Here is a 20713-nt window from a genome sequence, read left to right as displayed (position 1 = left end):
CTGCCCGCTGGCCCAGCGGGGAGCAGGGCCGTAACATTGCAGCCGGCTCCTAATTGTGCCGGCGGCAATGTGGCCATGCTGCGGGTACAGCAGCACCCCTCGCGCAATCCACTACCCGTAATTCAGGCAGTGGATTGCATGATGGGGCTGTGCCTGGGGGCCCCTGCACTGCACATGCCAAGTTCATAGGCAGTGCAGGGGCCCCCAAGGGCACCCTGAATCCCCTTACCACCAGCCTTTCCATGGCGGTGTTCACCGCCATGGAAAGGCTGGCAGTAAGGTGAGTCGAAATCCCCAGGGCAGGGCTGCTGGCAGCGCTGCCCTGGTGGATTACGACCGCCGGGACCACTATGGTGGTATTCCACCGGGACCACTATGGTGGTATTCCGCCGGGACCACCATGGCGGTATTCCGCCGGTCCCAGCGGTATGACCGTGGCGCTTTCTCCACAGTCAAAATACGCACTGTGGAACTGCCAGCCTGTTGGCATTACTACCGTCACATTTCCCCTGGTGGTCACCGACCGCCAGGGTTGGAATGAGGGCCATAGTGTCTTCGCCCAAACTTTTAAAAAACAACAGTAGATCAGCCGTTATCGTAGGTTCCGCCGTGTGACCCACAGCGGCTGTGTGGGTGGTGCGCTTAGTCTCCCAAAGTCGGAAGCTCCGGGGTTCCTCCGGTCCTGCTCCCCTGCCCTCCATCGATGTAGCGGGTAGTGCAAAGTAAAGTTTCCTCATGTAATTTGTCAACATTGAAGTTATAAACGAGATGCACTCCTCCGCCAATCCATCCTGTCTTATGGGTTGCCTGTTGGATGACTCAGTTTAGTGGGGGTGTGGGCATGCTATATCAGCGTTTCCTGTTCAGATTATTTCATCTGCTGTTCCAGGTGTAATCATAGGCAGGACTACACTCGATTGGGTGGAGGTCGCAGCCTCGTTGTCGGAGTCCGAGTAGTCATCTTCTTTCTGTGAGCTCGAGGGTGAAGCCATTTCCGATATCCTAGTACCTTCCCCTAGTATTGCCACAGCCTCCACCACCCATCGTCTTTCTTTTTGTACTTCATCTGGGGTGGGTCGCTTCTGTGCGTTGTCTGTTGTCCTCGAAATCTAGGGCACCTTTGTTTCATGCTATGTTGCGAATTGTTATTAGGGTCTGAGGCTGTTTGAGACTCCAACCAGGCCCAAGTATCCTCTGGTGGGGAAAAGAATTCTGTGCCAGTCAGGGTGACCACTCAGAGTTGATCTGGGAACAGCATTGAGTAAGGAATCTCCAGGTTGCGAAGTTTGCGTTTCACTGAAGTATAGTCCGCTCGCCGACATTGCACTTCTCAGGAGAAATCTGGGAAAATTTATATTTTGCTGTTCGTGATTGTCAGTGTGCCTTTTTGCCTTGCTTGGCACAGTATATGGTGCCTGTCACGAAAGTGGAGAAGTCTCGCTATCACTGGCCTCGAGGGAGCCCCCGGAGGTGGTGCCTTGCTAGTTACTCTGTGAGCTCTCTCCAGGGCGAAGAATGTGGACAAGCCCTTTCGGAGCAACAACTGTCCGTATCCACTTCTCCAGGAACTCCACCATGTCAGGACCTTCGCTCCTTTCCGGGATCCCTATGATTCTGATGATATTACGCCTTGCCCTGCTCTCTCCGTCTTCCGCTCTATTCTCAAGTGCTTTGAGGTGGTTGTCTATTATGTTTAGCCTGGTGTTCGCTAGTGTCAGTTTGGGGATTGCTTCTGCCAGGTATCGGTCTGTCGTGGAGACTCTTTCTGTCAGCCTCTTATGATCATACCGTAAGAGGCCCAGGTCTTTGCTTACTGTGTCAATCTTGACTTCCAGCGCTGTTCGTGATGCCGCTATGGCCTGAAGCACATCCTGGAGGGTCTGCTCGTTGGGTTTCGCCTCCGGCACATTATGTGTGGTCAGGTCTGTACCCCCTGTGCGCGGCCTGGGGCGTACAAGTCCTCCTTTGTCGCATTCTCTTTTTTGAGGGTCTTACCCATTTGTATGGCAAGGCTGGATTTCCCAATGCTCGTACACCTATTGAAAATCTGGATTGTGTAGTGACTTGGTTTTACAGTTCCGTGGACAGAATAAATGGGCAATTTTAGTTAGCAGTTCACGCCACTTCGCCTTTCGAAGGTTGTGAGCACTCCTTATGCGTATTGCGTTGTCTCTGCTGAAGGTCCTTGGTAGCGTCTCATAGGATGTTTTGATATCTCAACTACTGGTCCTCTTATTGGACTCGCTGTACCCCTGTGGTGAGGAACATTTCAGTGGGATCACATGTGCTGTTTGTTTTATGTGTCTTCAGGGGTTTGTGTCTTCCCTATGATGTGCAAATCTGCAGCAACCCCGGGCCCTGCCGATATGCCCCGCTCCTACTGGCTAAGTCGTTCGGGGTGCTCGCTCTCCACATCGTCCAGTGGTCTCTCACTGTCTGCCGGGTTCCACTTGAGTCGAAACTGCTCCGTTCTTCCGGGCCGCCGAGTCGCAGTCTGCACCGGATGCTGCTCCGGCCTGTTCAGCCTCGCCGCTCTCACCTGCGGCTGAGCTCGCCCGCCTCTGCCCTCCTAGACACACGAGCCTCCGCCGACCCAAGCCTGTGCTCTGGAACTCACGTGCGCCTCTCCAGGAGCTCCGCAGTCTCTGCTTCTGTCTGGCTTCAGAACCTGGTGGTCCCCAATGTTCCCAGGGCACTCTGCCTCTCAGCGTCGCTGCCGACTCTTGCTTTGTGGTGGCGGCTGCCATTTTGGGCCCGCCGCGAGCTGAAAATAAAATAATTAGTTTACAGGTCGTATTTTGAACCCTGGTGTCTCTCGTTGGGATTCCCGAGGGCTCCGTGGGACTGGCAGTTGATTCCCCGCTTTAATTCTGTCTGGATGGGTCAAGGAACGTGGGTTGCGCTCGGCCGCCTCTACCCTCCTCAGTGCGCGAGCCTCCGCAGAGCCGAGCCCGCACCCCAGAACTCCCATGCACCTCTCCAGAAGCTCTCTAGCCTCTGCTTCTGTCTGGCTTCAGCACTTGGTGGTCCCCGTTGCTCCCAGGGCGCTCTGCCTCACAGCCTCGCTGCCGACTCTCACTTTGTGATGGCGGCCGCCATTTTGGTCGTGCCGCACGCCGAAATTAGAATAGATAGTTTTGGGTCATATTTTGAACCCTGGTGTCTCCCACTGGGATTCCCAAGGTCTCAGAGGGATTGACAGTATATTTCCTGCTTTAATGCTGTCAGGATGGGTCAGGGAACGTGGGTAAGCGGACCCGGGCCCTGGATCTCCCAAAACTCGCTGCCTACTCCATGCGAGTCCTCGCCACACCCACCATTGTGGGTAGGTATCTAGAAGGAATACACAATACCCAACTGTCAACTACACCCAGTCATGTGACCCAGAGACAGCCTGCAGGCACCAAATGGCTAAGGCAAGAATATGTCAACTTTCTTAAAGTGGCATTTTCAAAATTGTAATATAAACTCTGACTTCACTATGAGTTAGGATTGTTCATTACAATTCCAAAGCAACCTTACATAAATTGGTTGCCTGTACTCTTTTTGAAATTACGGCTGTTGAAATGTAAGAAGGTAACTCCAATGTTATCCTATGGGAGAGGTAGGCCCTGCAGCCCTGAAAAACACATTTACAAGTCTTTCACTACCAGAACATGTAAAACTAAAACATACATGTCCCAGTTTTTAAGTACAGTACACCCTGCCCTCTGAGCTGTCCACGGCCTACCCTATGGATGATTTACATGTATTACAAAGGAAGGCTGGGATGGCAAATGGTTTATTTTGCCAGTTTGAAATGACAGGTGAAAAACTGCATACGCAGGCGGCAATGGCAGGCCTGAGACATGTTTAAAGTGCTACTGAAGTGGGTGGTGGATCAGTGCTGCAGGTCCAGTAGAAACACTTCATTTACAGGCCATGGTCACAGGTAGTGTCAGCTTACTAGGGACTTACAAAGTAAATATGCCAATTGGGTATAAGCCAATCTTACCATGTTCAAAGAGGGGAGCACAGGCACTTTAGCACTGGTTAGCAGTGGTAATGTGCACAGCATCCTAGGGTCAGCAAAACAAGAGGTATGGAGACAAAAAGGTAGAGAGAAAACCACACCAAGGATGCCACATCTAACAGCTATGCATCCATCATCATCTGTAAAGAGATCTCCAATGATCGGTAGAAAGTGGTGGCATCTGCTATATATGGTGCTGAATTATGGGGATACAACTGTTGCAAATAGCTGCAAATAGTAGGAAAAAAAATCATAAAATCCTTGCTGAAGCTTGGGGCTGGGACTCCGCTAATCCCATTATATTTGGCGATTGGATTTTGCCTTGCACTTGTTACTGTGTTGTATTGCCTGCACCTCAACAGAAATCCTTATGGAAAGTCCTATTTGGAAGCGCTAGTTAAAATAGTTAAGCCCACAAAACGTTCTAGAAACACATGAGAACGTTAAGTTAAATTAACTTTGAATAACTGGGCTTTAGCTATTTTTTGACTGGGCCAGTGTAACCTCCGATACGATTTTTAAAATTAAGGCAGCATTTTATGGGCGTCAGACAAAAACTTACCTTGCCCATGCTGATCATTTCTTTAGGACTGCAGACTATTTGTCGATAAAGGGGACTTGTGATACAGCCTTACCTTAAAAGTTTTTTTCTGAGGCATACCGCACTTTATATCTTAGATTTTATCTGAGGGTCTTACGTTCTAGAGTATATATGTCTAAATTCTCTTTAATTGCACTTGTTAGTGAACTTTGTGATAGTGAGTTTGAGGGTCATGAAGGTCTGTGGCATTATTTAAATTTTTTTGTACTAAAACTAGATTCTTGTGTTGTAAGTGGCTGTTGCTCCTTTTTATACTAATCTCGATTTTGACTTACAATAATGCACTAGCATTTTGAATCTGATTTAGAACTTGGCGGACGGGTTACTCCATCACAACGTGACAGATATCCCGTCTGCCGAAATGTAAATCCCATTATCCTCTATGATATTTAGATTTCAGCGACAGGATATCAGTCAGCATTGTGATGGAGTAACAAATTCGCTGAGTTCCAAATCCGGCACTTTATATTCGAACAAACATTCTGCTAATTTATGAGACAGTAGCCGGCTATTTATGGGTTGCCTGGATTCTGACTAGAATAGATCTAGGGCTGAGATTATCCTTGTCATGCCAGGCACCTGTTAAGACATTTTTATTGCTTCTTGCTGCTTTGAACTATGATGTATGTAGTTGTACTTATCACTTTCCTCTGCAGTAGGTTCTTTTAGCTTGGTTTTTATCTACTTTTTGATGGGTTTTATTGTTTTTATTTATTTTGTTTTATTTTTGTATGTATTTGTTATGGCTGGCTATTTTTGAAAGCAATAAAGCAATTTACGATTGATGATGCTGAAGTGTTACTAGATCTATGCTATAATATTCAAAATAAATCAACACACAAACTGTCCATGTTGTCCTGTAAGGAACTTTAATAAGGCTATACATTCACCCTCAACCCGAAACCAGGTAAAGACCAACTACACTTTGTGAGTAACAGGTCTATTTCTCTAACAAACAATAGCATTAATAAGGCAATGATCCTAGCTACTACTTAACATGGGGCTATGTAACATGGGGGGTGATAATTTGAGTCCCTGATAATAAAAGTCAGTTTTGCCAGATGGTCTGGGAGATATTTCTTACTGTGTGGCCAAGTGATCAAAATGGTTATGGCACAACATTGTTTGAAAAACACTACTGAATGGAGATCAGCAACATGATTCAGCTCTTCACTCCAGCAGATCGTAAACCAGAACTCAGAGAGTCTAACCTCCATGCAGCCACATCTACAAACTGACTTAGATTTCTGGGCATTAAACTGTACTTTCTCAGGAACCAAAAATCCCAGGTAAGATATTTCTTGACACCAAGAGACTCACATAGATTTATTACAAATTACTGGACATACAAATCTCCTGCTGTGTTTGCAGAAGATACAGGCATATTAACTTACTGCAATCATAAATTCCATATGGTTTTCTTTGTCCTGTGGTCACAGGAAGACTACAGTCTCTAGACTGGTACATGCTGGAGTGGCTCTGTGGACCAATATCGGTCTCAGAATTGGAGGGCAACACATCTTTTGGCAGGCCAACAGTTGCAGCACCACACTGTAGGAAAGTACCATCTTGCTTGGCATGTTACACCTATTTTTACATGTATGTCAGTTTGTTTTTGTCTGTGTCACTGGGATCCTGCTAGCCAGGACCCCAGTGCTCATAGTTTGTGGCCTGAATGTGTATACCTGTATAGTGACTAACTATGTCACTGAGGCTCTGCTAACCAGAACCTCAATGCTTATGCTCTCTCTGCCTTTAAAACTGTCACTATAGGCTAGTGACCACTTTTACCAATTTCAATTGGCACACTGGAACACCCTTTTAATTCCCTAGTATATGGTACCTAGGTACCCAGGGTATTGGGGTTCCAGGAGATCCCTATGGGCTGCAGCATTTCTTTTGCCACTCATAGGGAGCTCAGGCAAACCTTTACACAGGACTACCATTGCAGAGTGAGTGAAATAAAGCACACGTTATTTCACAGCCATTTTCACTGCACTTAAGTAACTTATAAGTTACTTATATGTCTAACATTCACTTGCTGAAGGTTAGGTGAAAATGTACTAAGTGTGAGGGCACCCTTGCACTAGCAAAGGTGCCCCCACATCGTTCAGGGCCATTCCCCGAACTTTGTTAGTGCGGGGACACCATTACACACGTGCACTACAAATAGGTCAACAACTATATGTAGCTTCACAATGGTAACTCCGAGCATGGCCATGTAACATGTCTAAGATCATGGAATTGTCCCCCCATGCCAAATGTGGTATTGGGAAGCCAATTGCATGCATCTCAGGGGGTCCACTATGAGCCCCGGGTACTGCCAAACCAGCTCTCTGGGGTTTTCTCTGCAGCTACCGCTCTTGCCTCTCCACAAACAGGGTTCTGCCCTCCTGGGGTCTGGGCGGCCCAGTCCCAGGAAGGCAGAGCAAAGAGTTTCCTCTGAGAGAGGGTGTTACACCCTCTCCCTTAGGAAATAGGTGTTAAAGGCTGGGGAGGGGTAGCCTTTCCCAGCCTCTGGAAATGCTTTGAAGGGCACAGATGGTGCCCTCCTTGCATAGGCCAGTGTACACCGGTTTAGGAAAGCCCCAGTCCCGGCTCTGGTGCAAATCTGGACAAAGGAAAGGGGAGTGACCACTCCCCTGTCCATAACCACCCCAGGGGTGGTGCCCAGAGCACTTCCAGTGTGTCCCAGACCTCTGCCATCTTGTTTCCAGAGGTGTGAGGGCACTCTGGAGGCCACTGAGTGGCCAGTTCCCGCAGGTGACGTCAGAGACCCCTCCTGATAGGTGTATACCTGACTAGGTGGCCAATCCTCCTGTGAAGGCTATTTAGGGTCTCTCCAGTCGGTCTTTCCTCAGATAACAACTTGTAAGAATTCATCAGAGTTCCTCTGCACCTCCTTCTTCGACTTCTGCCAAGGATTAACAGCTGACTGCTCCAGGACGCCTGCAAAACTGAAACAAAGTAGCCAGATGACTACCACCGACATTGTAGCGCCTAATCCTGCTGGCTTTCTCGACTGTTTCCTGGAGGTGCATGCTCTGGGGGCTGCCTGCCTTCAGCCTGCACTGGAAGCCATGAAGAAATCTCCTGTGGGTCGACCGAATCTTCCCCTGCTTCAGCAGGCACCAAACTTCAGATTCACCGGAAATCTGGGACCCCTCTCATCCTGACAAGCGTGGCCTCTGGAACACAGGTGGTGGACCCAGGTGACCCAGACTGTCCAGTGGTGCAACTGTCTGAATTTGGAGGAGGTAAGTCCTTGCCTCCCCTCCGCAGACAGTAATCATGTGCACTGCATGTTCTGCAGCTACAAGTGCTTATGTGCACATTTCCAAGAAATCCTGCATGCACAGCCAAGACTAGGTCCCCAGCACTCCGTCCTGCGATGCTCAGCTCCCTGAGTTGATCGCTGATGTTGTCGGACCTCCTTTTGTAGTGTTGAGATGACCGCTGTGTTCAATCTTCTTGAACCTGTGTTCAAGGACTTCTGCGGGTGCTTCCTGCTTGTGCATGGGCTCTCTACGTTGCTGAGGGCCCCCTCTGTCTCCTCTCCCAAGTGGTGACATCCTGGTCCTTTCTGGGCCCGGGCAGCACCCTTTTTCTCAAACCGCGACTCTTGCCGCTAGCAAGGCTTGTTTGCGGTATTTTGCCAAGGAAACAACTCTGCATCCTCCAGCACGCCGTGGGACATCTTCTGCTTGAAGGAGAACTTCCCACCACTTCTTCCATCAGGAGGCAGCCTTTTTGCACCTTCATCCAGGGTTTAGTGGTCTCCTGCCCCCCAGACACTTTAGCGACTCTTCCTTTACAGGTCTTCAGGTCCAGGAATCCGTCTTCAGTGCTTTGCAGTCTGTTGTAGTCTTTGCAAAATCCTTTATCACAACGTTAGTGCTTTTCTGGGGAAATAGAAGTACTTTACTCCTACTTTCCAGGGTCTTGGGGTGGGGTATTTTTGACACCCTTAGTGTTTTCTTACAGTCCCAGAGACCCTCTACACACTACACTAGCCTAGGGGTCAATTTGTGGTGCGCATTCCACTTTCTTAGTATATGGTTTGTGTTGCCCCCAGGCCTATTGCATCCTTTTGTATTCTACAGTGTTTGCACTACTTTCTGACTGTTTTACTTACCTGATTTGGTTTGTTGTGTATATTTTGTGTATTTTACTTACCTCCTAAGGGAGTATATCCTCTGAAATATTTTTGGCACATTGTCACTAAAATAAAGTACCTTTACTTTTAGTAACTATGAGTAGTGCCTTTCTTATGATATAGTACCTATATGATATAAGTGGTATTGCATGAGCTTTGCATGTCTTTTAGTTCAGCCTTGGCTGCTCTGCTATAGCTACCTCTATCAGCCTAAGCTGCTAGAACACTACTACTCAACTAATAAGGGATAACTGGACCTGGCACAGGGTGTAAGTACCTTTGGTACCCACTATAAGCCAGGTCAGCCTCCTACACACACTATATCCTAAATATATCTGTGCTTCTAAAACGTTTAATTGTACTTATATCCATTATTTTTCTTGTACTGAGAGTATTTATGGTCTATGCATTATTTTAACTTAGACATATTGCACCCTGTATTATCACAGTCTATCGCTTGCTTTTTTATAGAATTTCTCTTTTATTTTTCCTTTCTTTCTCAGTAGCTTATGAGAACAGGGATGACCAATATTCTCAGAAGCCCAAACCTCCGATCCTGCTACATCAATTCCTATTGACACCTCTGTGATAGGTTTACCCTCCCCTCTTCAGATAATTTAAAGGTGACTATACCATATTCAGGAAAATGCAATGAGCCTGAATCTGCTTCCCCCACAGAATTTGCCATGTTATCTGATCAACTCTTGATGTCTTAATATAAATTCTACCAGAAACTACAGACCTTATACTAGATTAAGTTGATACCATTTTTGAAACTGAAACCTATTGTGTGAAGGGTCTTCACAAGATATTGCCGTAGCAGTCCCACTTTCTCATAAAACACTTACCTCTACCAGCCCCTCATTATGATGGGTGGGATATAGCAATTGTCTATAGTGACTTTTATCTATAAAGCAGAACTGAGCTAACCCCACAATGTTTGCTGGCATTCTTCTTTTCTGTTTTAACCTCTAACCTGCTTTGCCCTAGACACTGAATTGTCTATGAGCTCTTGTATATGGACTGCTTATGGCAAAAATAAGAAGTGTACACTTTGCCTTATTGACTATTTACAGAATATTCCATAAGCTATTTCTTTGAGTTAATACATGTTGTTTATGTGTTGTTTTGTGAACTCACCTTCACTTACACATGTGCACTGTGCTGTTTTCCACATTGTGGAACACAACTTTGTGATCCATTGTTTGCCTTACATTGCCTAACACAATTCTATTCTCTTAGAAGGTTGTGAGTGGTCAATGCACAAAGAATGAAGGGGATTCCTGGTGCTTTCCTTTTTTGTCGTTTTCAGAAACCCTTTTTTTCAAAACTAATTTGTTTCCTGACAATCACTTTGGAAATGTATGTGCTATATAGCACTGTCTTAGCCTATCACTCTCCAGGCATAGACACCATTTGTGGCTTCCATCTGGCCAAATATTCGGCTCCCTACGTCATGAAAGCCTCCAGGTTATTTTTGCCAGAAGCCCTCAATATCTTGATTGATTATCTCCAAAAGTGTGGTATGGCCTCACTACCGAAATTCCGACAGATCCTTGGACTTACTTGGACAAGCTCTGACCCATTTGGCTAAACATATCTTAGACGCTATTTTTACTTCTTACAATTGTATTACGTTTGTCCTTTTCTCTGACCCTCACCTGAAGAGACCAGTTTGAAGTCCGCTCATTTCAGCTCTGATCCTGAGTCCCACACAGTTGGGCCACACTTTCCCCCAAGCTTGGCTCTCTGTATCTTGAACTAAAATCGCCACTGAGGTTTTCACCTCTTCTTTAGCTACTTGATTCCCAAGTCTTGAAAAGACTCTGGATCGTGAATCAACGCCCTCAGCCAATTAACATTCCTCTCTATTGTTCTCTCTTCAAAGCCCTTGGCTGCCAAATTCCACAGGGATCTAGCTTGACGCTGGCACTCTGCTAGCTGTCCTCATTTAAGCCTCCCACTTATGATGTATATAGACAACACCCAAATCATAATCAGCCTAGTTGAAAACTCTGGCTTTACCTTTCTCTCCGAGTTCGTATCTTCAATGAGAGCAAACACAATTCCGAAAAGAGTGAGCTGCTCAAACTCTTTCTTGTCCCTATTTTGATGGCTCACTAACCATTCCAGGCCCTTTGCAAGTGTGTCAAAAATACAGGCTATTACTTTGACAAGTCTCTTTCCTTTTCCCCAAAGGTATTTCTCACAACTTGCATCCTGGGATGAAATGAAATGTAGATTTATATAGCGTGGCTTATCACCCGTGAAGGTCTCAAGGAGCTGTCCATGGGCATGAGGAGATTGGGTGATTTGCCCAGAATCACAGAACGTTGCCCCGATGCCGAGGCTCGAACCATATCTCCAGCTCTCGAGGCGGTCGCTCTGACTGCTGAGCTACATCCTCTCCCTACTCTTCCTTTTATTCTCCCAACTTGAAAAGTTTCAGAATGATACATGGACTGCCCCACCAACCCTCTGTTTTTATCATTTGTCTACTTTCCATTACGTGCCTATTTAAAAACATTGGGGCATATTTACAAGCGGCTTGCGCCGCCAGTGGGTCACTTTTCATGACGCACCGGCGGCGCAGGCTGCAGACCCATATCTACAAGGCCACGCAAAGCCACTTTGCATGGCTTTTCATGGCCTTGTAGAAATGGAGTAAGGCAGCGCAGTGCAAGTCTCTGTGCTGCCTTACTCTGCGTCAAAGAGGTGTTCCATGGCCATTCAGTGTAACATTGGTCACGCATTCAGGTCGCATGTCATCTGAAGTGTGTGTGTTGGAGCATTCGCCGTACACTCCTCAGACCTCACTGGTGCGTTCAGACCTGCGACTGCAACAGTGCTCTGATGGCTGGACTGTGTGGAGTTTTGATCTCTGTTCTAAACACCAAATGGTTATGGAAAGCACCACACTGTGAATTAATAAACTGTCTGTTTAATAGGATGAAGAATCCCAGCTCTTGCAGTTTTCCGCATGTGATAAGGGTCCCTGGGAGGCTGGATTAAAATTTGGTTCTTTTAAAGTGAATCAAGGTTGGTTCTGGACTCTGTCTCCCCTGCACTCTGCAAGCTTATTCTGGGCTCATCCTGCAGGAGATGTAGAAGGTTGAACTGTGACCTGATGCATATCTTCTGGTTTTGTCCCAGTCTAGACTCATTTTGTTCATCCATGTGCTACAGTATGACAGATATTAGTGTCTCTGTATTACAGCCGCCTGCCATTCTTGCATTTTTACACAATACAGCTACTGTTCCTGGATAACACCACAAAGAGGTGGATCACCATTTCATTGCCCATCAATAAGTTATTTTTTCCGAGACTCTGGAGAACAACTCACATACCCTGGCATAAGGAACAGTTAACTGAAGGTACTCACATGGCAAGATAGATGAGACTTACATAGAAGATGCAACACCCATTACTTTCAACATATATGGAACAGGTCTCTGGACCCCTAACGCTCAGGCTAATTGTGGATGATGTACATGTAAACCCTTGCCTATGCTAAATTGCTTTGTATAACCTTAATGGTACATTAATATGTTCATGTGACCTTTACTTGACAGCATAAAGGTCTTATTATTGCCCAGGTGTTCATCTGATCAAGCGTACCTTAGCATGATTGAGCTTTTGGCCGAAGCAATTTAGCACCTTAGTAAGTATCTGATTCTATAGTTTCCTATACTAGATATTTATCTTGTAGGGGTTTTTGTGTTTCCTCTCACCGGAAATGTCAGAATATTCAGCTCTCCTTTCAGCAGTCTAGGCCGGGACCAGGGGCCATAAATCATGGCCTTTCTCCTCAAACTAGGATATTCTACTCATCAGAACATCTGCGAGCCCTTGAAGCAAGCAGAGGCAATGCATGTCTGCAATCGATTGACATCAGCACTGGCTTTACAGCAGTGTAAGGTTGCACTTTTGATTTATATTATGTGCTACCCCCTAATTGTTTTATCTCCAAGGAAGTGAATAAGTGGCACATTGTTTCCCTTAATTATAGATCACTTTCGCACCACAAGTTAGATCTGTTCTCCTTTATCTGTTGTGAGCTGCCTGATGTGCTGTTCCTTACAGAAACCTGGCTCCATGAAGGCTCACTGCTGGATGTAATTCAGGCCTTACCTACAGGCAACAGCATTAAGAGGAATGATCAGAAAGATAAGATTGGAGGAGGGATTGCTATTGATTATAAAGAAACAATAACATCTACCTATTACCAGACTGTGAATGTTTCTCCTTCTTGATAAACTTCGTCCCCACCTTTTCATTCTCAGAGCAGTGATCTATTGGCCGCCTGGTCCAACTGCTCAGTTTCTTCATGCTCTCTCTGATGCTATGGACAATCTGTCTCTTAAGAAAGCCAACCTGACCTCATAGGGAGTTTTGAATATACATTTTGACAATGCCAGTAACACTAGGCCCATCAACTTAATACACAATCTACAAGTATACAGCTTAGGCAACATATGAATGGCCCAAGGTACAAGAAAGGTCTCCTCCACAATTTTGTTTTTAGAAGTGTCTTGAACACGCTCGTATGAAAACACCTTCCAGTTAGCTGGTCGGACCACTATTTGATACCAATCATCTTGCAAGGTCAGGGTAATGGCAGCCGTCCAACACAGACAATGAGGACAGACTGTACCTGGGCTAAACTGGACCCCATTAAATGGGATTTCATGCTTAGAAATAACACTCGGCCCAGCCTCTCTCTATGTTATGAAGTGAGGGACTGAGTGATGGAGGAAATCCTTCACCCAACTACAAGAACTGCTTAATCTTTCAATAAGGAGTGAAAATGTACCCGCCACAAAACCCACTGTGGTAAAACCCCTAATAAAAAGACCCACCTTAGATTCACTACTATTGGAGAACTACAGACCAATCTTGCTGTTACCAGGTGTTTGGAAGTTGCTGGAAAAGCATGTGAATTAGAACCTAACATCATTTTTTGAAGCTAATGAGATTTCTCATCCTACCCAGACAGGTTTCAGACTTCAGCATAATACTGAGACAAGTGGAGGAACTTAGCATTATTCTAGATTAAGCAGCTCTGCAGCAGTCATACATCTGGATCTAAGTGCAGCATTTGAGACTGTACCCCACTCAACTCTCATAGAATGGATGAGGATCATGGAAGTAAAGAAGTCTGCTCTGGACTGGCTCACATCATTTTTAGAAGATAGGAGCGTTCAAGTATATGACAACCCTTACTACTTGGAGGCATTTCACTTGAAATGTGGAGTCCATCATGGTTCTTTGTTAAGCCCTGCCATATTTATGTATGCCCTCGGAGGAGATAGTCCAAACCTTGGTCTCTCAATAGTCACTTATGCAGATGACACACAAATAGTTCTGTCCTCTTCCCTCAGATAACCTTTTAAAAGGGCTCCAACTTGGACCCTGCCTAAAGGAAGCAGCTGAATGTATGGGCCATATCTGCTTTAAGCTCAACGGTGATAAACCTGAGGTTATGGTGGTTGGAAGCGACTTTAACAGCTGGTCATTAATATGCTGTCCAGAGTCTTTAGGAAGCCCTCCCTCCCCTTAAACTTCCATAACAAATCTAGTCATCTGGCCTGATAACACACTTACCCTTGATACTTAGTCCAGGATGGTTGCAGCAAATTGTTATGAGATGCTTAGGAAAATATTAGATGTCCTACAGTTTTCCTCTAGAAGGCTAGTTATACAGATGCTTACCCTTTCCCATCTTGACTATGGAAATTCCCTCTACCTAGGTTATCCACAATATGTAATCAAAAGACTGCAGGTAGTGCGAAATGCCACCACCTGCCTTCTTTTAGAAGTTCCTAGGCATCAACCAGTGTCATGCTCATTGGCTTCCCTACACTGGCTACACAGCGAGCAGAGAATACAATTTAAGACCCATTGTATTACTCATGGGGCCTATTATAAAAAGTCCCCTACACACCCACCAGTGCACAGTGGTTGTAATTTCCAAAAATGTGTAAAGCCGCTCTTTCTCCTATCTGACTCCTAAGCTATGCAACTCCTTACCAGATAGGGTTTGCAAAATAGAGGCAAAGTAATTTTCCAGCAAGCTGTTGAACGCAGGCTGTTAGTAAACTAGGTAATTTTGGTTGCAGCTGGGAATATGGTTTGACTCAGTTGTTGAAGTGAGGAGGTGAAGTCTGCTTGGTTGTTTATACTGCTGGGAGGCTTTCTGGGGAGGCAACGTGCTCTATAAATTACAATAGAATAGGTCAGTCTTACAAATTATGGAGATTTGCTCATTGAAGCACTTTATAATGTGTTTCCAGGGAAAACAATATCTACTAAAGAAATGTTCAAAAGTTGTATGTGGCAACCTGATACAGCAGAAACCATTTGTAGCAACTCAGCAGGAAATTCCACCAGGGCTATCCTTGGCTAGAATCCATCAACACAAAGCACATCTCTTCCAAGCACTTGCACATGATTTTCAACAGTTAATTTTAATTTCAAGTTCCTCTTTTATCTTTCATTTGTTTCAGCAGTAGGCAAGTTTCAGTAAATTCAGACCCACTAGAAATTCATAGAAATATGGGACAGTTTTTTCAGTTCACAGAATATAAATCTAATTTGGTTAACCCTTCACACTTTCCACAACAAGCAGATACTGAAAGGAGGAGTAAATTAAATGCACTCATGTTTGATTTGTACATGAGTGCCTCTGCTGAAAATCAGAGGTGAGCTCAGACACACCGTGCAAACATAATCTACTTCATCCTCTAGTTGAGCATTAGTGATTTTTTAATTAAAGTCAGTTCCAGATATATTGGCAGAGAACCGGTTGGAGACCAGAGATGGCCAATATGCATTACACGAGATACAATGTGGAGCTGTACCAAGTATCTGCTGGAACCACTATACACAAGAGCACGTGTCTGAACTAAAGGTAGAATGCAAGGCAACATTTTCTCCTACAAACGCAATCAAGGATTTTGAAATAAATGTGGGTCAGAAAGAGGGTTGAGAATGTTACTGAAATAATATGTCTGACATGAAATTATAGCACATGTAGGATGCTTAAGAACAAAACAACAACAGACATATATGGCTATCCTATTTCTCAGTTGCCGACGTTTGAATATAGTCAGTTCTCACCTTGCATCCCAAGTAGAAGGAACCAGAGAAGTAGTGCTGGTTTTACCATCTTTGTTGTTGTAAGGGGTGAGATTCTGAGCCCTGAAGCCGTCGCTTCCAGGCGAGGAAACCTTTAAAGAGCCAAGGGCAAAAATATTCAGAAAAATACTACTTCTTAGCAGTATAGAATTTACATTTACAAGGGCTGTGGTCTTAGTGTGCCATATTATCGTAATATGTCACTGCAGGATCATAGACTGTGCGAACTGCACCATTCCAGAACAAGAAAGGCGCCATTTATTAAAATGTATATTTGTAATTGTAAATGTAGTGCTATATGATATGGATATTAAATACACAAATCCCATTTTAGCTTCTAAAATATGTATTTCGTTGATAAAACGACACTACCTTAAAACCAGATTACTGCTTGTATATCTTCAGAAGCACAATCCTTTTGTAGAGCCATCAGCCATCGAGTGGTACATACACGTTTGACAAGATTCTTCCTATGGACCTGATGTATTGCATACCATGTGAGTATTTCTATAAAATATTTTTCAACTTAATTGTAAAATAAAATAATAAACTGTTTTTTTTTTTTAGAACACTTCAGACCACCCTTCTGTTGCAAGTGCTGCAAATACGATTATATATCATGCACCTCATTTCAATGGTGGTCAACTGCCTTATCTTTACAAGCATATAATACATAAACCAGAAACAGAATCATCAAATACAACGCTGTAAATAAGGATGTTCTCTTTTACAGTCCAGGGAACATGAGAAGCTGAGACAGCCCATAACAAGGGGACCAAGCTGCTTTTTAAAGATATATATTTTTACCTTGGCTGGTTTTGAGATGGACCAATGTGTGATCTGTGGTGGATCACTGTCACAATGATCTAACAGTAATCTTTATTACTCATACTCCTAATCATACCTCAGGGCCTGGTGCAAGAAAAGGTGGGAGCCCTGATGTGCATCCAGCCACAGGGCATCCCTAATCCCAGCCAGCTACTAGCATCCAGAAACCTTTTCCACCCCCAACAGCTGACACACTTCTGCTCTCTCCTCCAGCAGTTCTCTACCGGTCATTTCATTTTTCCTATTAACATGACACCCATGCATCACTGTTACAACATGTAATGTTCTAAGAGAAAGCCACAGCACATCTTACCACAATGACAAATAATGAGCATTTCCATTCCATCAGAAAGAACAAAGAAAATTAGGTCATTAACCAAACATCTATTTACAAAGGCTGAAATAAAAAAAAAATAACTATGTACAATTTTTCATGTATCTGCTGGCTGGGTACCAGAGCATAACCTGAGAGCACGTAAAGTTACTAACACAAATAAGCAAATTATTCATGACCCATATCACACCAAGAGTTTGTTGCTCCTTGTAGGTGCATTTCTCTAACTACGATTTCCCTATTCGTTATCTGAAACATAAGCTAGTGGTGTTCTTGACCAAAAACTGAGCTGACCCTCATCAGTGGGATAGAACATTTCTCCTGGGCTATTTAAGTTGTCACGGCTCCATTTCTTAGGATCACATTTTGCTAATCTGGACATATTCCACACTCCCATCACAAACCACCACAAACTTCCTCTTCACTCGAACAATGTGCTTGTGACCCCAGTATTTTATTTTCCCCTTAGGAAATCCCCCTATTTTTTTTATGAACATCTGATCACCCACACGCCAATTTTGTTTGCAAACATTTTGTTTGTCATCAAAGCGTTGCTTGTATCTAGCCCCGTGCCTCTCTGCTACATCAGAATCCACAACTTTTAAACGCTCATTATGTTTCAACCAGGTTGGATTGAGATTTGATTCGGCAGGTCTCCCTCTCAGACACCGAAACAGGGAAAGTTTTGTTACTTCATTAGGTGCATTTTGGTGAGCCCGCAATTTTTCTCAGAGCAATGTTTCAAGAGGAAATTTCCCTTCTATGGCTATCTGAGCAGATGCTCTAACCAATCTGTTCATAGATTCAACTAATCCAATCGCCTGTGGTGAGTATAATGCAGTGCTTAAGTACTATGTCAAGATAATTTAAAAATGTGTTAATTCCATTGGATACAAATTGCACCCCATTATCAGTGACAATCGATTTGGGGATACCTTCCAATGCCGAAACATCCTTGAGAAACTCTATTACACTTTTAGTTGTTACAGTGCTCACTCAACACTTTGGAGTGTAATCTGCTAGTATCAGTACAAATCTCCCACTTTGTGGTAAAGATGACAAATAACAATGACAATTTAGTCCACGGCTCTTCTGGGACCACTACCAGTGCTAAGGGTGCAGTACTGGTTAGTTTAGACTTATTGGCAGCACACAAAATGCATTCTGTCACTACACTCTCTACTTGGCTGTCCAACCCAGGCCAGCAATACCTTTCCCTGATCATTGCTTTAGTTAAATTCTTCCCCAAATGTCCCATACGAGCAAGATTAACAATTTTGGCCCAAAACCAGATGGGGAACCATGAGGGGACCACAAAAAAGATCACCTTTCCCAATCCACAGCTCATCACGAACATTCCAAAATACTCTTTTCTCTGTCACTAGATCCTTGAAATTCAGCCATCCTGACACACTAAATCCTTGACATGTTCTCACACCTCATCTCTGGCAGGTTCATTAATCCACTCTTCTTCACCAATAGCTGATTCTTTGACCCACATCACTTGGTCCACTACTGTATGATCTTTATGATCTTTACTTAGTTTGATGAAAAGTAACTTTGATAACCAATCTGCAGGAATATCTGTTATCCCTGGAAGAAATTTACCCTGAAAATTAAACTTCATAAGACCCCTAATCCAACTTTTTATCCTTAAGGAAATGTTATCCACACCCCTGCATACCATTAACGGTATGTTCCAACTGCATACCAACAGTCTATGGTCTGTCCTAAGTATAAATGGAAGCCCCCACAAATAGAACCTGAAATGATGCATAGCTTAGGTGCATGCTAGCACCCCACGCTCAATCACTATCTTTCTTCCGCTCCTTTGAGTGAGCGTGAGGCAAAAGCTCCAACTCTCCATCCCTCACTTGAGACAGCACAGTACCTAAACACTTCAAACTCGCATCTGTTGTGAGAAAAGTTTTATTGGTCACATTGAAATGACCCAGTGTTGGCATTTTGGCAATTTCACTATTTATGGTCTTGAATGCCCTCTCAGCTTCCTCAGCCCATTCAAATGGCACCACGTTCTGTAAAATTCTGATAGGCTCTGCCACACTTGAGTAGTTCTTGATGAATTTTGAGTAAAATTCTGCCATGCCGAGGAATGACCTTATTTGATTTTTGTTACTAGGCGATTGTGTCTCTATAATGGAATCTGCAAATTCAATTTTAGGACTAATTCCTTCTCCTGAGATGGTATGTCTCAGGAAATTAACAGGCCCTACTCTAAACTTAGTTTTCTCATTTTTTTAATGTGTGATTCCTCTCTTTCAATCTGGTTAATACTTGCCTCAAAACCTTGTCATGTTGTTGTCTGTCCTTACCATACACCAGGATATTGGCCTGGAAAAACATGATTGATGTCCTGGAAAAACATTATAGACTCAATGCCGTCTAGCACCAATTTAATACACCTTTGGAAGCATGCAGCTGCCGATATTAATCCAAATGGAATCCTCTTAAATCTGTACGCACCCAAAGGTGTGACAAAAGAGGTAAGAGTTCTGGAATCTTTCTGCAACATGACCTGATGATAGACGGCAGATAGATACATATCACACTAAACACTGTTGCTCCTATGAGGGTGACAAGAGCCTCTGTGATATTTGGTAATGGTTGGTGATCTACCCATATGCACTGATTAAGGTCTGTCAAGTCAACACACATGTGGATCCTTGCCCCATTGTCCTTTGAAGCAAATACTACTGGAGCAAACCGCTCCAAAGACACTCTCTCTTCTATGACCCCCAAATTTAACAACTTGTTGAATTCCTCCTGCAATGGTTTAATCATCAGATTGGGCACTCTCCTTGCCTTCCAGTGACCCTCTACAAGCTCACATAGGTTTGGGGTCCATTCGGGGGTTCGCATTCCACTTTTGGAGTATATGGTTTGTGTTTCCCCTATACCTATGTGCTCCTATTGCAATCTATTGTAACTTTACACTGCTTGCATTACTTTATTTTGCTATTACTGAATAATTTTGGTATTGTGTACATATATCTTGTGTATATTTGGCATCCTCATACCGAGGGTACTCACTGAGATACTTTTGGCATATTGTCATAAAAATAAAGTACCTTTATTTTTAGTATATCTGTGTATTGTGTTTTCTTATGATATTGTGCATATGACACCAGTGGTATAGTAGGAGCTTTACATGGCTCCTAGTTCAGCCTAAGCTGCTTTGCCATAGCTACCTTCTATCAGCCTTGGCTGCTAGAAACACCTCTTCTACACTAATAAGGGATAACTGGACCTAGCACAAGGTGTAAGTACCTCTGGTACCCACTACAAGCCAGGCCAGCCTCCTACATTGGTTGTGCAGCGGTGGGATAAGTACTTGTAACTACTTACCACTTTGTCATTTTGTACTTTTCATAAGAGAATAATATACAAAACAAGTTCAGTGTATGTACACCTAACCAAAAAGTTTTGCTTTTCTTCTCTTACACTTTCTGCTAAATGCTGAAAAGTACTCCTAAACTTTCTAAAAGTTTCAAAAAGTTTGCAAAAGTTTTTTTTTTCCTGTTCTTTAAAAAGTTCTGAAACTTTTTCTCTCTTCTCACTGTCTCTAAACCTTCTTCTATCATGTCTGATGTAGGAACTTCTCTTACAATTGTCAATACTACATA

The 20713-nt window shown here is 44.0% G+C and overlaps 1 gene segment (V, D, J or C); it reads right to left on the bottom strand.

Moving 5' to 3' along the window:
* The window catches only part of LOC138296148 (immunoglobulin lambda constant 3-like), a 134388-nt gene that overhangs the window by 82670 nt on the left and 31005 nt on the right, over positions 1–20713 (bottom strand). The window contains 1 exon segment of the C gene segment in view: positions 15890–15999. Within this exon segment, the coding sequence occupies positions 15890–15938 (49 nt within the window).

The sequence above is a fragment of the Pleurodeles waltl genome, chromosome 1_2 (assembly GCF_031143425.1).
Source record: "Pleurodeles waltl isolate 20211129_DDA chromosome 1_2, aPleWal1.hap1.20221129, whole genome shotgun sequence".
Classification (NCBI taxonomy): domain Eukaryota; kingdom Metazoa; phylum Chordata; class Amphibia; order Caudata; family Salamandridae; genus Pleurodeles; species Pleurodeles waltl.
This window is presented reverse-complemented; position numbering and strand designations above follow the sequence as displayed.